Here is a 17,621-nt window from a genome sequence, read left to right as displayed (position 1 = left end):
TGGTCAAAGGGTGTGGCCTGCAAATTATCCTTATTATTATCCTACATTTTTGCCAAAACAAGAACATTGTGTTATTAGAATATTTTTATGGGGTTATTGTTGATATAGGTACTTTTTATGAAAAATATTTGAATATAGCCACTTTCATGTTGGGCTTTGAAAAAAGGAACTTTCATACACGCGAATTGACAGATTTGCCCTTGTGTTTTACTTTTTCTTCATGTTTCTTCTTCTCCATCGTGTTCTTCTTCTTTCTTCATTTTTTTCTAGAAACTTAAAATCTAGTTTAATCATGTTGATGGTTCCCATTAAACAAGTTCTCATAGAAGAAATCTATACCCTAAAAAGATAGTATCTATGAAACCCAAGGACTCCAATCTTAGCCACTTACCAAATCAATTAATTTTTCCCAAAATATTTAACTTGAACTCTAATTTGTTATGTTACTCCTTACAAATTGAATAACAGTCTCTAATTCATCTTCAATTTTAAACCCAATTTGAAAATTATATGGTAGGAATTAGTAATAGCATAGACTTCTTCATAGCTTTTTTCCTCCTTTTTTTTTTATTTTGCAAAATCGAAATCGGAAATGATATTCATTGTGAATTATCTGTGAATCTTCCACTTTGAATCACTCTGTTTCTCGTTCTCTTTGCTTTCGTTTGATTTTATTATTTATTTGTAGATAATAGAAACAACAAAAATGCAGAGGCTGAGTTAAAAAAACACACCGTCGTTTCTATTGCCTGAGTTCACCATGGATGTCGTTCTCAAAAGTCTCAGCTATTATTATTGTAGATGAATGAGGGTAAATCCGTCATTTCGCAAGAACAAAAGTACCTATTTCTATAAGTCATTACGCAAATGCCTGTTTGTATAAGTTTCTTATTTTTTAGGGTTATTCAGACAATTAATTCTATTTTTATTAATAATGCTTTAAAACTTTTTTTGCTCGGGAAAAGAGTTGCCCACTACTGTATTTCTTGACCTTTTTCCCAAACCATGTTTCATTGTCTACAGATTTCTCTTGTTCGTGTACGATTTTGCATTTAGCACTTGTGACTGAATTTGTGTTCATATCAAACATCTCTTAAGGAGAAAACGTGGGCCTCCATCATGCGGTTCCGCTTTGACAAAAAAACCATAGGGTAGCGGAGTCTCATTGCGAAGCTCAACTCGATTTTTTTCTGTTTTTTTTTTTTTTTAAAAGAACTCAGAGAATATTTTATAGAATCGGGATTGTAGAATTAATAAAAAAATAACTGAATATTTTAATTCATAATGACAGAATGAATTATTTGCATTTTATTTGAAAACACACAAATATTATTGACCGTACAAAATTATGAATCCAATAAATTTAGATTTTATGAAAAAGTTAAGAGTACAATTTTTTTATAAATACAGAAACTAATAACATTAAACTTTGGTAGAATTTTTTAAAAAACTTAATTGAATAACAATAGAATCTTCATAACATTTCTATCTTTATAACTCTATCTATAGATACATAAAATAATAACATCCCCTACCAGATATTTATAATTGAAATAAGATTACAGTGACGCTAAAATATATATATGTACACTAATTTTCAGAAGAAAATCAAAAATTTGCATTAAACTACATAAACAGACAAAAATGAAAATAAACAGAGAAAGCATCAATACTAATTTCATTGTTTACAAATGATCAATTAATTAGCGTCTTATTCTATCTAGTAAAGTTTTTTTTTTTTTTTTAAAGTTTTTGTTGAAGATAGAGAAACATAAAAATTCAGTATTATGATAGGAAAAAAAAAAACATAATTTTCGCTTTGCTTTATTGTCTATATTTTGGGACTGGGCATTATATATGAAATTATAATGGTGCTAAATAATTGAGATAGTTGATGGATAGGCTATGCACAGAGAGGGGAGCACATGGGATATACAAATATCATTTTGATATCTAAAAGATGATAAAAGGCTTCCTTACAAAATCCCTGTGATTGGTACTTCACAGATAACTTAAAACTAAAAGGCATTTTCACTTTAAACACAACAACAATAAAGATTGGTTAATTAACAAAAAAAATAAAGTCGAAGAGACAGACAAGCACATGTGCACCCAGTTTTCATAATTAAGGAGATTTAATAGAAACTCAATTTGATAGAATTTCTCCGAAAGCATAACATATGAAAACATTTCAAATAACAATTTAAAAGCTATTAACGTTACATAAACTCTTCTGTCCAAGACCAATTAAAGCTGAAACCAAAAAACTTTGGCTAAAACGGCTTTTTTTTCTTTCATCCATTATTGATTTTCGTTTATTTTAGTTTTGTCTTTTGCTTTGTATTTTAGTAAGATTCACATGTCTTGCATTCAGATAAAGAGACGTTTAAAAAAGCATTTTAGCTAAGGAGATTCCATTTCGGGTGTCCTTATACTGCTAAAGTCACAAACTAGAGTTGGTTAAAGTTGTATTTCTTTCTTTTCCTATAGAATGTTATGAGCTACCCAAAATGCTAACAGAAGAGGAAAACATTATCAGTTTATAAACAAGTGACGACATTTTCAAAAAGATGCTAATATATTATATCTTATAGTGTCTAATGTATCATTTAGTTTTAAAGGTACATATATCAAACCAATATATTTTGATAGATATTCTTATTAAAAAAATCATCATGCATGGTCTAGTAATTAAAAGTTTATGTTGAGGGTATTGGTTCCAAGTGACAATTAATATATGTTTGAACCAATATGGTTTGGTATAAACTTATAAGTAAAGAGAATGATTATTGAGAATTTGAGATTGACTTTATATATGGTTTAGACACGGTTTAGACACGGTTTAGAGCTTGATTTAGTCATAAAAGAGTCAAGTGGTTGAGGTGTGAACTTCATATTTAAAGTGACGAATATCAAAAGTATATAGAATAGACGTGTACCTGCGGTTTAATAATTCCTATTAAAATTCACCAATACATTACGTGTCAAATTGTATCCTACAGTATTTAGATTTATAATATATGCATCGCTACCAAATTTATGGACACGTTGATCCACTTTCAAAGATTCTGTTTTCGGTAATAGATTTAGAATCCAGATCTCACCTAGGCTTACAAAAACAAAACTTACAAGATCCAAAATATATTAAAAGACGATTTAAACAAAAACCAAATACATTAGAAGCAAAATGTGAATTTCGAGGTTCTAGCTTAAAAATAAATCGTATATACTAATAATGGTCGGTTAAATGGCTGGTCAAAAAAAAAAACTGATATTAAGAAACTAGAATGTTTAAAAATATTTTAAGAAATAAAAGTGCAATAAGCTAATATTGGCCGGTGTTATTAAAAAATAACATACTATTTCCACAATTTGATCTCTCATTTGTCTTTTTCCATCTATTTTTATTTATTATGATAGAAAATCATATTATCCAAAATATTTTTAAATAAATGTAAGAGAATTAAAAATAAAATGGTCTAATCGAAGGTAGGTTTAGCCGTTTAGGTGAGAAAAGAGCTTACTTATACCTTTTGATAATGTGTTCGTCAAAACAGAACCTATAAAGCCAACCTCCACCGACCCATCTTTTCTTCTTATATTATTTACTCCAAGTTTCCTTCCAATTTCAAAAAATATAATCATCTCTCTCACTATCTGAATTTTAAATAACATACAACAAATATTTTTAATATATAGAATAAAATCAAAATAAGTCATCATGATCTCAACATCAGTTGACTAGTCATAAGAGAATTTCATAACAAAAATTGAACATACACACACCCAAGAAAAGAAAATAAACTTTTTTATTTATTTATAATCCTAAGAAAAAAATGGTTTGTGATCTAAGAAGTTGGAGATAGATAGATGCATCTCCATTAAGAGCAAAATGTTTGTTTTTAAACAGAATATGTGTCCACACGAAACAACAATACTCTAAATAGGAGATGCAAATTGCATGTAAACACTAATTCAGCCAATAACTTCGAATAAACAACCAAATAATAATACTTACTAATTTTGTTTCCCTTCATCCAAACTTTTCTGCGTGTATTATTATTATCATACAGATTTGATATTAAATATTACAAATATCTTATTTGTTTGCAATATTATTATATAAGTAAAGATGTATATCATAATGTATGTATCCTTTATGTGTCTCTATTATAACGTGGATCAAGATTCTTTCTTATCTTCATCACTCCACACATTTTCTTGTCTTCAAACTCACACAAAGAAAGAAAAGTCTCCAAAGCTCAAAAAGCAATGACTCGACCGTCAAGATTACTTGAGACGGCGGCGCCACCACCACAACCGTCGGAGGAGATGATCGCAGCGGAATCCGACATGGTGGTGATCTTGTCGGCTCTTCTTTGCGCTCTTATCTGCGTTGCTGGTCTCGCCGCCGTCGTACGATGCGCTTGGCTCCGGCGGTTTACAGCCGGAGGAGATTCGCCGTCACCGAACAAAGGCTTGAAAAAGAAAGCTCTTCAGTCTCTTCCAAGATCCACTTTCACCGCCGCGGAATCAACCTCCGGCGCCGCCGCTGAAGAGGGAGACTCGACGGAATGTGCTATTTGCCTCACTGACTTCGCCGACGGTGAAGAAATAAGAGTGCTTCCTCTTTGTGGTCATTCTTTCCACGTGGAGTGTATTGACAAATGGCTAGTTTCTAGGTCTTCTTGTCCTTCTTGTCGCAGGATTCTTACGCCGGTGAGATGTGACCGGTGTGGTCATGCTTCTACGGCGGAGATGAAAGATCAAGCTCATCGTCATCAACATCACCAACACTCTTCTACTACCATTCCTACGTTTCTTCCTTAATTAACACTAATTTTTGTTTTATTATGGCAATAATTAATTGCATAAAAGTTATGTAAAGTGAGTTTAATTAGGATTAGAGAGATCTTTTAAAGTTTTTCTCTCTTTTCTCCTTGTTGTAATCCAGTGTATTTAATCAAATCTCAGATGGAGTTCAAATTTCGAGATCATGTTTGTTTGTTTTCCAACAAATCTAATTTACAAGAAGAGTAGATTATTGATTAGTGCTTATAACTCTTTTGCAGTCAAGTTTCTGGATCATAGACTTATTATATAAGTTATCGTACAAACATACCTTTATATATGTACTTACAGTACTATTAGTAGCCAACTATCTTAACCCAAATTTTAGCTACCTAAAATATCTAAAAGGCAACAAATGAAGTAAGATCCATAGTCGATTGATCTAAAGGCAACAATTTTCTGGATGCCTACTCGATGGATCTAAAAGGTAACAATGTTCACATTTTCAAGATTACTTACACTTATGATAATGAGATTAGTCTGAAGTCTGAACTTATGGTTGGTTGAGATCTTGTAATGTTTTCTCAATACAGTCACATACTCGCATATGATCATAAAGCCATTTTATTTAATTTTATTTTGGGCTTTTCGACTTCCTGGGCCTTTCCAACAAACACGGTCCAACAAGAGAGAACCAAACCGAAATAAATTGTTTTTAAGTAAAAAAATTCCACTAAACCCGGTTTGCTTCTTCGTCTCTCTTGTTTTCCATTTACTAAAAAGGTACTGAAGAAGAACTTTCCGAACTTTTGCCTGCGTTACTACTGTCTTCTCAAAAAATCTAAGACTATAGCAGCATCTCCTCGTCGATCTCGCATTGGTCTTCTAGGTCTTACCCATTTTTCCTTTCTTACATTCAATGCCGTTTCTCTGTTTGTTTCTCTTCTTTCTGTCTGATTTTGTTGTCAGGGTTTTTGTTATTAGGGTTTATGCTAGTGTTTTTTAGAGCCTTTTTGACCCATAAGTTCGCTAATGCTTGAAAGTTCCCAAATTTTTCCTAAGAGAACAAGAAATAGTGAAAAAGTGATGATCTTGGTGGTTTTTCCTTTTTCACTTCCTTATATCGAGAAAGACTTTGTTTTTGGTTTGATTGAAATCTGTTTTGGTAACTTCTAGTTCCATGTAATGACATTTATGGTGAATTTTGATTTTGGAGTTTTGGTGTTAGGGGTTTTGTTACGGTTTTTGCAGAGCCTTTTTGACTCGTAAGATCGCTAATGCTTGAAAGCTTCTGACTTTTTTTCCTAAGAGACCAATAATCAATGCAAAAGTGATGCTCATGGTGTTTTTTACTTCCTTATAATGATTTTGTTTTTGGTTTGATTGAAATCTGCTCTGGCAACTTTTAGTTCCCTGTAATTACATTTATAGTGAATTTGTTCTTTGATACTTTATTTCCATATATACATTGTAGGCTAAGAGAATCCCTAAAATTTCTATTTCAGGAGGTGGTCAAGAAGAAGATCATGGTAAGTACACTCTCCTGCTTGTTTCTTTGTTTTTGTATTCGGCTCTTTTGCTTGATCTTGATAAACTATGAACAGAGAGATTTGAATGGGGAATAATTGCATCATTTGTCTTTTATCACCAGAAGAAGGGATTATTTGGGAGAGCTTTTGCGAATTCACCAATATTTGCTCTTGGATACTTCACAAGTATGTGGCTTTAAAGGTTCTTGATTAGTTTATGATTTACTTTTTGGGGAAACAAGCTTCATCAATGTGTTTATTGTCTTTCCTTCAGATGATGCTTTAACCCCTAATTTAAATAAAAAAATAAAAAAAGCTCATCAGGTAAGCAAGAAATTGTTTTTTTATTCATTTGTGTGTGTGTGAAAGGATACAGTTACCGTCTTCTCACGTTTCAGGCGTTGGCTGAAGCAGAGTCCATAATAAAGGTAAGCAAGAAATGGTGTTATGCACCTCAAGTTGTTTGATTTTGAAAAGACAACTATAGTTATGGTTAACATGTAATGTCTTCTCATGTTTCAGACGTATGAGGCTAAGCTGGCTGAGGTGGAAAAAATGAAAAAGATGGCGAAACAAATGGTTCAGGTAAAAGAAAAAAAAGCCATAATGGATCTTAACAGTTTGATTTTGAAAAGAAATTAGTCATGGTTGACATGTAATGTCTTGTCATATTTCAGAGTTGTGAGGCTCTAATGTTTAAGTTGGAAAAAAAGGAAAAGATGTTGGACGATCTAGGGAAGGTAAAAGCAAGAATTGGTGTTAATGAATCTCTATACTAGTTTGTTGATTTTGAAAGGACATAGATAGTTATGCTTGATTACCTCTAATGTCTTTGTCATGTTTCAGTTGTTTAGGGCGCCTCGAATGGATGTGTTGAAAGGAAAGGAAAAGAAGTTGGACTATCTAGGGCAGGTAAAAGCAAGAAATGGTGTTAATGAATCTCTATTGTTTGGTTATTTCAAAAGGACGTACATAGTTGTGCTTGATGACCTCTAATGTCTTTGTCGTGTTTCAGTTGTATAGTGCTCCTCGAATGGATTTGTTGAAAGAAATTAAAAACGCCGATGGACGATATGCAGGAAGAAACTAAAGTGGAGTTTCATAGGAAGAAACTATGTGATTTGGTGCAGAGAATGAAGACAGAATATGTACCCTTTAAAAACTAAGTAGCTGAAGGTTGTGATGATCTGACCTTGGTTTAGCCTTAACTTTGTTAGTAATTTGATATATATATTTAAAATGTTAATCCTTGAATATATATCAACTTATGAGTGAATCTAGTTTGTTTAGTTGTAAGTAAAATCATATTTAACCTTAACTATGTTTAGCATGTGAAGACTATATCTTTTTCCTCGTGGACGTGATCTCTAATTGAATCAATACATGCAACATCAAAAGAAACAAAAATTTAGTTAGAGAAACAAGAATATAATCACTTTGAGATTAACAAATGCAATTATATTTTCCTTAGGATCCAGTCATAATTGAGGTATAAACAAACACCACGACGAAGAGTAAAGTGAAATTGTGTGAAGAATCATGTGATTGTGAATAAAAGAATGAATGGTGAACTGTCTGGAGACGACGGGATTCTTCTGTCCTGCCTGAAACAGGAAATGAAATTTAGGTTTTTTGGTTTAGATTCCATGTTCTTTGGAGCTCTAAGAAAGAAATCTACCTGACGATTAAAAGGTCGGATTTGTTCAGAGTGGTTTAGAGGATCTCCATGCTGCTCTGTTTTCTCTAGTTGGTAGAGGACTTGCAGAAGAAGCAAATACTGTTAACCCAACTCTTTTTCGGCTTAGTTCTTTGAGATTTGGTGTTTCTTGCCTCCACAAGATCATTCATGTATTGAACCACGGCCTGAGATGATATAGTAAAGAGCATGAATTAATCATGCATGAGTGACACAAACGACAAACTCCATAATCTACACATATGTCGAAGGAGGACAAAAATAACTGAAGTTAAGAAAGAACCTGTGCGCCTTTTTCGGTTATATCCCTTGGAAGCTCTTCAAGTGGATTTTGTTCTGTTTGAAGAACACGCAGATTTGAAAGCGTTTTAAAAGAGTAGGGAAGGAAACGGATCTGGTTATTGCTCATATCAAGCTCTTCTAGCTTCTCAAGGTTGCCTATTAATCCCGGGAGTGATCTTAGGTTGGCAAAATTGTTCCCGATGTTAAGCTTAACAAGTGTTTTGGCATAACATAAACTCTCTGGTACTGACTCAAGCTCGTTGAAACTCACATCTAGCTCTTTGAGGTTAGCCATGGAGGACATTGTTGTGGGTAGCTGCCGAATGTTATTATAACGGACAGTCAGAATCTCTAAGGTAGATAACTTCCCAACAGCTTCTGGAAGAGCTTTAAGTCTGTTGTAATCTGCACGGAGTTCTTCCATGGAAGAACAGCCAGAGATACTATGTGGAATCTCTTCGATGTTATTTGTTTCAACATCGAGCTTCTTTAGGCTCACGAGAGAACCAATAGATTCAGGGAGAATAGAGAGGCTGTTAGAGCTCAAATCAAGTTCCTCAAGATGTATCAATCTATTAAATGACGATGGAAGAGATGATAATTGGTTTCCACTAAGATTCAGGTTGACCAAGTTTAGCAAATCTCCTATAGACTCAGGGAGCTGACCAATTCTATTCGAATGCAAATCAAGCCTCGTCAAAGAAATAAGCCCTCCTATGGTTGCCGGTAGTACCATGATACAATTCTCAGACAGATCTAGCCTGACAAGACTCGATAACTTGCCTAGAGAATCCGGAAGCCATTCGAGCTGATCCATCAGCCTGTGCTGCAAATTTAGCTCTTGAGTAGCTTTCTTGGCAGATACCTCAATCAAACTAGCAAGTTTTATGAGACTCAACTTCTCCCCATCATTGCCTACACACACATAATAATAATTCCACTACAATTAGAGACAAACAGACTCCGTTGGAACACATTCTAAACACATGAAATCTCAAGCTTAGATTCCATTGAAAAAGCAAACTAACCACATGAAAAGCACTATATAAATCTTAACCTCAGATTCTATCAAAAAGTTGAAACATTTCAATTCCAAACACTTTTTTCCATGGCCTACCCAAACATTGATTAGACTACAGTTATAAATCTCCATTGGGAAAAGCAAACAAAACCACATGAAAACACTATATGAATCTAATCTAAAAGTCAAAACATTTCATGGCCTACCTACTATACATATATAAATCTCAAAACTTCAGATCCTAATGTAAAAGGCATTTCAAATGAAACTCACCTGCAACGTTCTTAGCCTGATGAAGTGTTGAATCCAGAACCTGGGGCTTACTAGGAGCTAACAACCCATCACTATAAAACGAAGATTTAGCTTTCTTCACAAACGTATCGTCACGCGAGATAATTTCCTTTGACTTGAAAGGAATCTCATCAGAAGAAACAACCGGCGCCGGTACCGGAACAGACCGAGGCAAAGCGGTGGTGCTGTTGGGAGAAGCAATGCAAAAAGAAGCTCTCTGAATCAATTCGTCGAACACAACGTGTACAGATTCCAGATCGAGAATTTTCGTAGCTTCTCTTGTCTGTTCTGTGCTCTGGAAACGAACAAGACTTTTCTTCATCTCCTTGAACACATTGAAAAGCTCTAAAGGAACCTCAGAGGAAGAGGTTTTAACAAGTTTATCAATGGCTTCTAAACGATTCCGATCTTCCTTTTCAACGTTTTGTATCAGAGAAGTTGCCGTTTCTACATCGTCGATCTCTGGTCTCAATGGTAGAGATCTGTGAATTCTCATGATTTCTTCCACAACCATCTCCTTCGAATCCATTTTCTACAAAATCAAAATTCACCCTCAAAGTGAGAGATGAGAAAGGAGAAGGAAGAAGAAGAAGAAGATATTCAAGTTTCCATATTTTGAATCGGATCTTGTTTTCTCTTTCTTCGTCTTCTCATTCTTTCTTCGTCACTTCCTTTCTTCTTCTTCTTCTTCTTCCTCGTCTCTTTCTCTCAAACTGCATTAAATAATTCAAAAATATTAGTCACTATCTATCTCTATCTCTCGCGTCCTTATCTGTTTAGCTTAATGATAATTTTGTTAATGTCAAGCATTGACGTAAACAATGATTAAGTATTTGATACGGATCACATATAATAAGGAGAAGAAGAAAACATGATCATGTCGTGTTAGGATTTTTCAAATCGAAATAAATCTATATTAATAATAACAATGATCATGTAGTGCGAGTTATTTAGTTTAGGACAAGTTATTAGATATCTATATTGGCTTAAACGTAGTAACACATTAAAGAAACACTTGTACGACAATAGTTTCCTGACTAAGTTAGTAAACAGCATCGTTTCATTTGAACTATGAAGTAACAACAGAAGAAACTAAAGCAGCTAAGAGTTGTGGAATTGCATCTCCTGTTGTTGAATCCTGTCAATAGCATCCTCTGCTCCAGCTTCAAGATCAGACATTTCGTCTTCTTCATCTTCTTGTTTGTAGTATATGATGTTAGAAGAGTGACCAGTGGTCTTGGAACGGTGAAGAGTGGTTGCAGAGGAAGAGGAAGAGAGGCTGAAACTCTCTGAAACACCAAGTGTCTTGCTCGGGAGCTTCCTCGCTTTACCTTTCTTCAATTTGATGTCTTTGTGCCACTTCTTCAATGCCTTTGCCATTTGCTCATCAAACACTGCTTTCTTCATGTGTGAACCCATCTGCTCCACACACCATTTCATCATCTCTCTATTTTCTTTCCTTCAATAGACCATTCGACTAAAATATCGATCGAAAACTGTTGTTTACAAGTTAATTACCTGAGTAACGAGGGCGTACAATGGGAGAGTGATGTAGCTGCATAAGATCAAAGCTCCTAGGCTGCACATACATACATACATACATCCTCACATGTTTTTAAATACTTTTCCTCTATAATATAAGTAAGTTTATGAATAAGCTTTTTACCATAGAAAGAGTTTGCTGACTACAAGATTGAAATCTTTATGGAAGCATGATTTTAATCCAAAAGAATACTGCAAATGCCAGTAATAGATGTTACTCAGTAACATCATTCTATAACACCAAAGTAAGAATAGATGTTTCTTTACCCATATCCAGAAGAAGTGTGTTATCTGGAAAGCATTCTGCATAACACAGAGGAAATAAATTTACCGGTTAGAGAGAGAAACATTACTAGAAGAAGACAGAATCTGCGAAAACATGTTAGTTCAAGAATGAAATCAAGGAGAAGATGTTTTCATAATTACCTGAAACAAGGCAAAGTGGATAAGATGAAGAAGTAGTTGAGGACAGTCGAACCAAAAGTATCGATCTGAACCTTGCACTAAAGGCATCCCCTGAACTACTGCATGTGTCTCTACGATTTCTAGCGCCATTGTTGCCATAATTGCTTGAAGCTTTGTTCCAACAGCTAGGATTATCTGCAAAAATACTTATTGTTCATCAAGAAACTTTCAAGAAGATGTATTAGAGGGAGAGATTGTCTTACGAGTAGAGGAGGTATCGATGCCCAAAACAATGTTCTCCAGCCTAGAATTGAATAGAAAGACTTCAGTATGTGAATTGAATTTAAATTTAAAGATATAAATTTAGCTCACCATTAACATTGAACAGCAAGAAGATTACAAATGATGCCCAAAGAACTGGACTGCAGAGCAAAACAATTTGTTAAAACTGTTATATACGACCGGATTATGTAAGACCGGTTTCATTTGCATTTGATGATTTGATTGTGTTGTAACCTTATTCCAACTACCAACTTGAAATCATCCTCGAGAGATCTTTTGATATATCTCTGGAAGTTGAACTTTCTTCCTGGAGCTAAATGGGCCTGAATCAAAACATCACGAAAATCACATATCAAGATTGAGATAGAAGGAAATGGAGAGATGGAAGATTTAGAAAAAAAAACTCACAGAGATGAATCCATGGCGCAGAGTCAAGTAGTCGGTTCTTTCAACAGATACAAAGAACTGCCTAAAGAAGCATCCCTGTAACCAAAGAGCATATAATAAATCGAATGAAGATCATTTTGATCATTTGAAAGAGATGAAGAATGAGAGAAATGGTTTCTTTACGACGTAAAAGAAGAAAGGAGTTGTTGTCCAGAAACTTGTATGTTCTCTCACAAAAGAAGTCTCATGAGTGAGCCTAAGTCTTGAATGATCTGCACCACAGAACAGAAGTAAGTCTGTAAAAGAACAACACTTCAGTTCAGGGGTACAAAACAGAATCTGATGAACAAAGTACCAATAGAAAACTCATAGTCATTAGATAATGTCTCTTGCTCCCACTTTTTCCATCCACGAATCTGCCAAAAATCCAACAAAAAATGAAGCACTTATTCACTATATCAAACAAAGTTTTGATCAAAACTAGAATTTATGGTACCTTGAGCCTGCTAAGCATCATGGTGATTAAACTATATACGATATGAAAGATGGCCAAGAAGAACAACAAGATGTGAAGTTGGTGCAAGCCTTTCAATGTTATGAGTGGCTCAGATCCTTGTTTGCAATTAATAGATGTATCACCAGCAGCCAAAAGATGCCTGCTAAGAGATGATGGAGCAAGTTTCTGGAAAAGCACTGTGTCTTCAGATAAACAAGGTAACATAGAGAGAGCAGCTTTTCGAGGAACACAGATCTTGAGAATATATGGTTCTCCAAAAGTGAGTAATAAAGAAATGAATCCAAGGATCATCAGCTCTGTAGAATCAGTCACCATTTAAAAACCAAAACCAAAAAGATTTAAGAAAACCAAGGCTATATGCTCACTTACCAGCTTTGATTTTCTCTAAGGCTTCAAGGAGAGAGTTTTTATGCTTCTTCCATAGCCACTGAGAAGAAACAAATTCATATGTTTCAGACAATGAATGTTTGAACAAGAACACTCGTAAGAAAAGAAGAAGAAGAAGAAGAAAGCAGACGTTGGCGAGTCTTTGAAGACCCTTTTCAAGGAGATGGGAAATGAGGATGAGAAAGGTGCAGACGACGGCGACTGCCCAAGTAGGCGTCTGAGAAAGCTCTTTCCCACCAGAGGGAGCTCCGGTGGCTGTAGCTCCGCCATGGAACACTAGAAACCATAACAAAGATCTTCGACACCTGCTTCTTGTGATCATGAGTGAAGGAAATGAGAGGTGAGAAACATAGAAGATACTAACGTAGAGAATCAAACTTATGTTAGTGCTTCTTTAATTACTACGTGTATAACATAAGTTATAGTATTAGATAAAGAATTGGTTTTCGTTTGACTTATGAGATTAAAAGTATCATTTAAAACCACTGGTGTAGTACTTTGAGTGTTGACAAAATGAAAAGAACAGTGTAGTTTAGTTTTGTAACTCATCTCATTTAATCAATGAAAGTTACATTAGCAAAACCTAATTACACATATTAAGAACATTTGACTTGTACATATTTGCAAAAACACAAACTAGTGAAACTGCTAATCGTTCATGTTTTTGATTATTTGGACATTGTTGAAATATTGATAGTGGTGAAGAAGTAACCAATCTACATATATATTTTTGCAACCATTTTAGCAAATAAATTTTCTACTTGACACTTATTTATAATGGCATGCCATTGGCATTATTTTTTTTTCCCTTAATTATTTGATTTAATTTTTAATTCTTGATTTAATATATCAATCACATTATTCATTCAAATTTAATCCAAACAACAAACTTTAAATCAAATCCCTTAAAATTAGCTACACATGATTATTTAAATGATTATTAATATTATACTTTATTAAAAGGTAAATATTGTAATTATTTAAAGTTTATAAAACGTTTATAATATTTATAAAATACAAAACTATATGTTACATATAGAGAAATATTTTAAATGTGAAATCTATAAAAATCAAATAACTATTTGAAAGACACATTTTAAATTTATTTGAATTATAAATCTTTTAATAAAAATATTATTTAAACAAAAAATTAAAAAATAATGTTTAATTTCACCGAACAGGATTAGATGGTATGACAGGTTTAAAATATTAAAATATATGAACTTTATAAATTATAACAATTAAATAACCATTTAAAATAAAAAGTTTGAAATTGATTTGAATTATATATATTTAAAATTAAAGTATTATTAAAACAAAAATAATAAAATAATATTTAATTTTATTGAACGGGGTTAGATGGTAGGACGGGTTTGAGTTGATAGTAATATGAGACAGTATACCTAGGATGAAATCCATTAAATATGTTTAATTTCATTGAACGGAATAAGATGGTCAGACGGGTTTGAGTTTATAGTAATACGACACGTTATACAACGGGTGAAATCGTATAACTAACAATTAAAATACAATGATATAATTTAAAATATATGACAAAAGAAACAATCTTAACAAAAATCATATATAATTTTAAATTTTAAATTTTAAAAATCGACTTACGGTGTATTCCATGATAAAATCAAGGGATTGTACAATATATAGAAATTAGGATTATATATTTATAAAATACAAAACAATATGTTACATATAGATAATTTATAAAATAATATATTTTTAGTTACTTTTAATAAAATAAATAGTTCCGCGGTGTACCGCGGGTTAAAATCTAGTGTTTCGTATATTTCTTGAGCTCTAGAAACTCCAATCCATATATGCCACTTTTAATTGTGATTACATAATCAAATAAAAAGAGAATTAAAGTATGAAAAAGTCCTCTCACCTGAGGAACAAATCTTAAAAGATGAATTTGGTGGAAGCTGTGACAACTAAAGAGTTTACAACTTGGCACAAAATCCAACTGCAAACAAATGCAAATAACAAAATTCTATTCAGATTTGTCTGTATGAGATCAATCTGATCCTTTATTGGTTATAAAAATGGCAAAGCAAATAAGGTGGAGAGAGAGTGATTTTATCATGGATCCTTCTCCTACAGCTTCTTCAATCACTCTTACCCTCCTGAGATCCAATCTCTTGTAAGTAATGCTCTGCATCCAATGCCGCCATGCACCCTGCACCATCCATAAAGTTGTTTATGAAAGTTGAACTTTTGATTCATGAAACCAAAAAAACAGATGAGAAACATTTGAAGTAAACATGAAATCACTTTAGAGTGGCGAGAACAATCTGATTTCAGCGTTAGTTATCAGCAGAGTTCAACGAACACACACACACACGATGCAAGTGTAAATAGCTAAATAGCTAAATATGTCAGGCTTTTTCATCGTAGCAAGAGAACATTTAGATTACAGATCTTATAACGAGACACTTGAAACAGTTCAATTTCCCTTGCAGGCTATCAAGACACGTACTTGGTAAAATGGTAATGACCACTACTAGTCTTATAAAGAGTATGCGAATGAGAACGTAGATAGCCTTTAACCTCAAACGAAGGCACAACACATACAGCAAACACATATCCAACCAAAAGCATGCCTCATATACTTTTGTAAAATGAATCAAATGATATACAAAAGCCAGCCACTTTGATAACATGAAAGGGTCTCGTCATAAAAAGCTACCAACTTTCGATAACCCGCCTCTTTTTGAACAGATCAATCAACAATTATCCTAAAAAGACAAACAATTGTTCACTTAACGATATACCTAACAACTCCTTAAAACATAATACTATCAGTCAACAAGCACCCTTAGATACTCATGATAGATTCCAATCATGATTTCAAAGAGCTAACTCGTTGTGCAGAAATGTAAAAAATACAAGTTAGAGTACAAACCAGTTCCTGCAGCAGTGATGGCCTGTCTATACTTCTTGTCTTGAACATCTCCAGCAGCAAATACACCAACCACGCTCGTCTTAGTAGTACCTGGCTTGGTCACAACATAACCATCTTCATCAAGCTCAAGCTGCCCATCCAAAAACTTCGTAGCTGGCTCATGACCAATAGCAAAGAACAATCCAGACACCTTCAGATCTGAAACATCCCCAGTAACAACATTCTTCACCTTCAATCCTCCAAGAACACGTCCATTTTCATCACCATACGCCTCAACCACGGCAGAGTTCCAAATCACTTCAATCTTAGGGTTAGACAAAGCTCTCTGCTGCATAATCTTAGACGCCCTAAACGTATCCCTCCTATGAATAATATAAACCTTAGATCCATACTTAGTCAGAAAATTCGCTTCCTCCATAGCTGAATCACCACCACCAATAACCACAAGAGGCTTATTCCTAAAAATCGGAGCAGCTCCGTCGCAAACAGCACAAGCGGAGATACCACGATTCCAAAAACCACCATTACCTTCACCAGATCCAGTGAAGCTAAGACGTTTAGCAACAGCTCCAGTAGAAATGATTACAGAATCAGCGAGAACAGTTCTCGAATCAGTGAATAGCTTAAACGGTTTCGATGAGAAATCAACTTTGTTAACAGTTTCCGTGAAGATCGTAGTTCCAAATCTCTCCGATTGTTTTCTGAATTTCTCAACGATATCAATACCGAGAATACCTTCAGGGAACCCAGGGAAGTTTTCGACGTCGGTTGTTGTAGTTAATTGACCGCCGGGAGCGATGTCGTTAGCCATCCATCCTTCGAAGAGAAGAGGCTTAAGCTCCGCTCTCGATGCATAGATCGCCGCCGTGTGTGCTGCTGGTCCACTTCCGACGATGCAAACCTTGGTTTTGTGAGTTTCCATGTCGACGGCGGCGGCGGCGGAGGAGGACGAGGAAGAAGAAGAAAACGCGGTGGCTAGAGACGGCGGATTTGAGAGAGCAGATCCAAGTAAGAAACCTCCTGCTGTGCTAAATAAAGACTTTATAATGAATCTTGACTGGCTCATTGAGATCCAACACATTTTGCAATTTGAAATATAGACCACTTTATTTGAATCTACTTTTCTCTTTAATATTTTTTTAAATTGCCAAATTATTGGACCATGTCCATTATTATATACATGGCTTTGAATATTATAGTTTTCTTTGTTGTTAAAGATTGGAATATTTAATAGTTAATACAAGACTAGAATCACTTTGAATATGAAAACAGTGGATTTCATTTCATTACAAGCCAAAGTGATTCTTGCAAAGTTTAAGATATAATATAAGGCTGAATCAATTATTTAGTCTACAATTTAAAGTAAAATTAGAAAAATATTATAGATTTTTAAAAATAAAAATGTTTAACCTAATCTGAGAGTATAAATTAAACCATAAAATTTTGGAAACATTAAACTCTAAATAGTAAACACTAATAAACTTCGGAAAAAATAAACCCTATCCCTAACACCTAAACAAACAAACAAACAAAACTATTGTAGCCTAATTTTGTTTTTTTTTCTAATTACCACT

General features: G+C 33.9%; 5 protein-coding genes across 13 annotated transcripts; 2 read left to right on the top strand and 3 right to left on the bottom strand.

The window, feature by feature from the left end:
• The first annotated feature begins 3,623 nt into the window (after positions 1-3,623).
• RHA3A (RING-H2 finger A3A) lies at positions 3,624-5,082 on the top strand. The gene has a single exon (NM_127300.4). The coding sequence runs from the start codon at positions 4,273-4,275 to the stop codon at positions 4,828-4,830; it is 558 nt and encodes a 185-aa protein (NP_179337.1). The 5' UTR covers positions 3,624-4,272; the 3' UTR covers positions 4,831-5,082.
• A 436-nt stretch (positions 5,083-5,518) lies between these two features.
• AT2G17442 (uncharacterized protein) lies at positions 5,519-7,658 on the top strand. Of its 8 annotated transcripts, none has more exons than NM_001036285.3 (9): positions 5,519-5,680; positions 6,297-6,320; positions 6,443-6,506; positions 6,595-6,644; positions 6,719-6,748; positions 6,843-6,905; positions 6,998-7,060; positions 7,167-7,232; positions 7,336-7,654. In NM_001036285.3, exons 2-9 carry the CDS (start codon positions 6,318-6,320, stop codon positions 7,408-7,410), a joined length of 414 nt encoding a protein of 137 aa, NP_001031362.2. In that variant the 5' UTR covers positions 5,519-5,680; positions 6,297-6,317; the 3' UTR covers positions 7,411-7,654. The 8 variants fall into 8 exon arrangements, with proteins under 8 accessions (NP_001031362.2, NP_001118335.1, NP_001118337.1 ...); NM_001124863.2 differs by having other exon boundaries at positions 6,266-6,320; NM_001124865.2 differs by having other exon boundaries at positions 5,527-5,680; positions 6,446-6,506; positions 7,336-7,635.
• Positions 7,592-10,481, bottom strand: PIRL5 (plant intracellular ras group-related LRR 5). Its single transcript, NM_127299.4, has 4 exons — positions 9,593-10,481; positions 8,300-9,213; positions 7,999-8,183; positions 7,592-7,924 (listed from the first exon to the last, which is right to left on the bottom strand). The coding sequence occupies exons 1-3, from the start codon at positions 10,137-10,139 to the stop codon at positions 8,064-8,066; spliced, it is 1,581 nt and encodes a 526-aa protein (NP_179336.1). The 5' UTR covers positions 10,140-10,481; the 3' UTR covers positions 7,592-7,924; positions 7,999-8,063.
• Positions 10,482-10,557: 76 nt separating this feature from the next.
• Positions 10,558-13,452, bottom strand: MLO7 (Seven transmembrane MLO family protein; the record flags this gene model as incomplete). The annotated part of the gene is made up of 14 exons (NM_127298.5): positions 10,558-11,029; positions 11,129-11,189; positions 11,277-11,344; positions 11,420-11,455; positions 11,579-11,752; positions 11,821-11,861; positions 11,930-11,979; positions 12,074-12,162; positions 12,248-12,322; positions 12,410-12,498; positions 12,582-12,642; positions 12,723-13,039; positions 13,113-13,170; positions 13,261-13,452. The coding sequence occupies 14 exons, from the start codon at positions 13,450-13,452 to the stop codon at positions 10,712-10,714; spliced, it is 1,629 nt and encodes a 542-aa protein (NP_179335.3). The 3' UTR covers positions 10,558-10,711.
• Positions 13,453-14,868: 1,416 nt separating this feature from the next.
• NTRA (NADPH-dependent thioredoxin reductase A) lies at positions 14,869-17,230 on the bottom strand. 2 transcript variants are annotated; one of them, NM_001335548.1, is made up of 2 exons: positions 16,048-17,194; positions 14,869-15,880 (listed from the first exon to the last, which is right to left on the bottom strand). In NM_001335548.1, the coding sequence occupies exons 1-2, from the start codon at positions 17,126-17,128 to the stop codon at positions 15,876-15,878; spliced, it is 1,086 nt and encodes a 361-aa protein (NP_001324329.1). In that variant the 5' UTR covers positions 17,129-17,194; the 3' UTR covers positions 14,869-15,875. The 2 variants fall into 2 exon arrangements, with proteins under 2 accessions (NP_001324329.1, NP_179334.5); NM_127297.5 differs by having other exon boundaries at positions 14,898-15,321; positions 16,048-17,230.
• Positions 17,231-17,621: the final 391 nt, after the last annotated feature.

Source organism: Arabidopsis thaliana, chromosome 2 (genome assembly GCF_000001735.4).
Source record: "Arabidopsis thaliana chromosome 2, partial sequence".
Taxonomy (NCBI): Eukaryota; Viridiplantae; Streptophyta; class Magnoliopsida; order Brassicales; family Brassicaceae; genus Arabidopsis; species Arabidopsis thaliana.
This window is presented reverse-complemented; position numbering and strand designations above follow the sequence as displayed.

Bases quoted from the DNA above. Each gene is read 5' to 3' on its own strand.
- NTRA (NM_127297.5), bottom strand. From the start codon at position 17,128: ATGTGTTGGATCTCAATGAGCCAGTCAAGATTCATTATAAAGTCTTTA. The intron at 15,322-16,047 runs GTTTGTACTCTA...TGGATGGTGCAG, and splicing joins CATCACTGCTGCAGGAACTG to GGTGCATGGCGGCATTGGAT.
- AT2G17442 (NM_001335550.1), top strand. The intron at 6,507-6,594 runs GTATGTGGCTTT...TCTTTCCTTCAG, and splicing joins TGCTCTTGGATACTTCACAA to ATGATGCTTTAACCCCTAAT. The intron at 6,906-6,997 runs GTAAAAGAAAAA...GTCATATTTCAG, and splicing joins TGGCGAAACAAATGGTTCAG to AGTTGTGAGGCTCTAATGTT.
- RHA3A (NM_127300.4), top strand. From the start codon at position 4,273: ATGACTCGACCGTCAAGATTACTTGAGACGGCGGCGCCACCACCACAA.
- PIRL5 (NM_127299.4), bottom strand. From the start codon at position 10,139: ATGGATTCGAAGGAGATGGTTGTGGAAGAAATCATGAGAATTCACAGA. The intron at 9,214-9,592 runs GTGAGTTTCATT...ATGTGTGTGTAG, and splicing joins TCAGGCTAAGAACGTTGCAG to GCAATGATGGGGAGAAGTTG. The intron at 8,184-8,299 runs GTTCTTTCTTAA...ATATCATCTCAG, and splicing joins TAACCGAAAAAGGCGCACAG to GCCGTGGTTCAATACATGAA.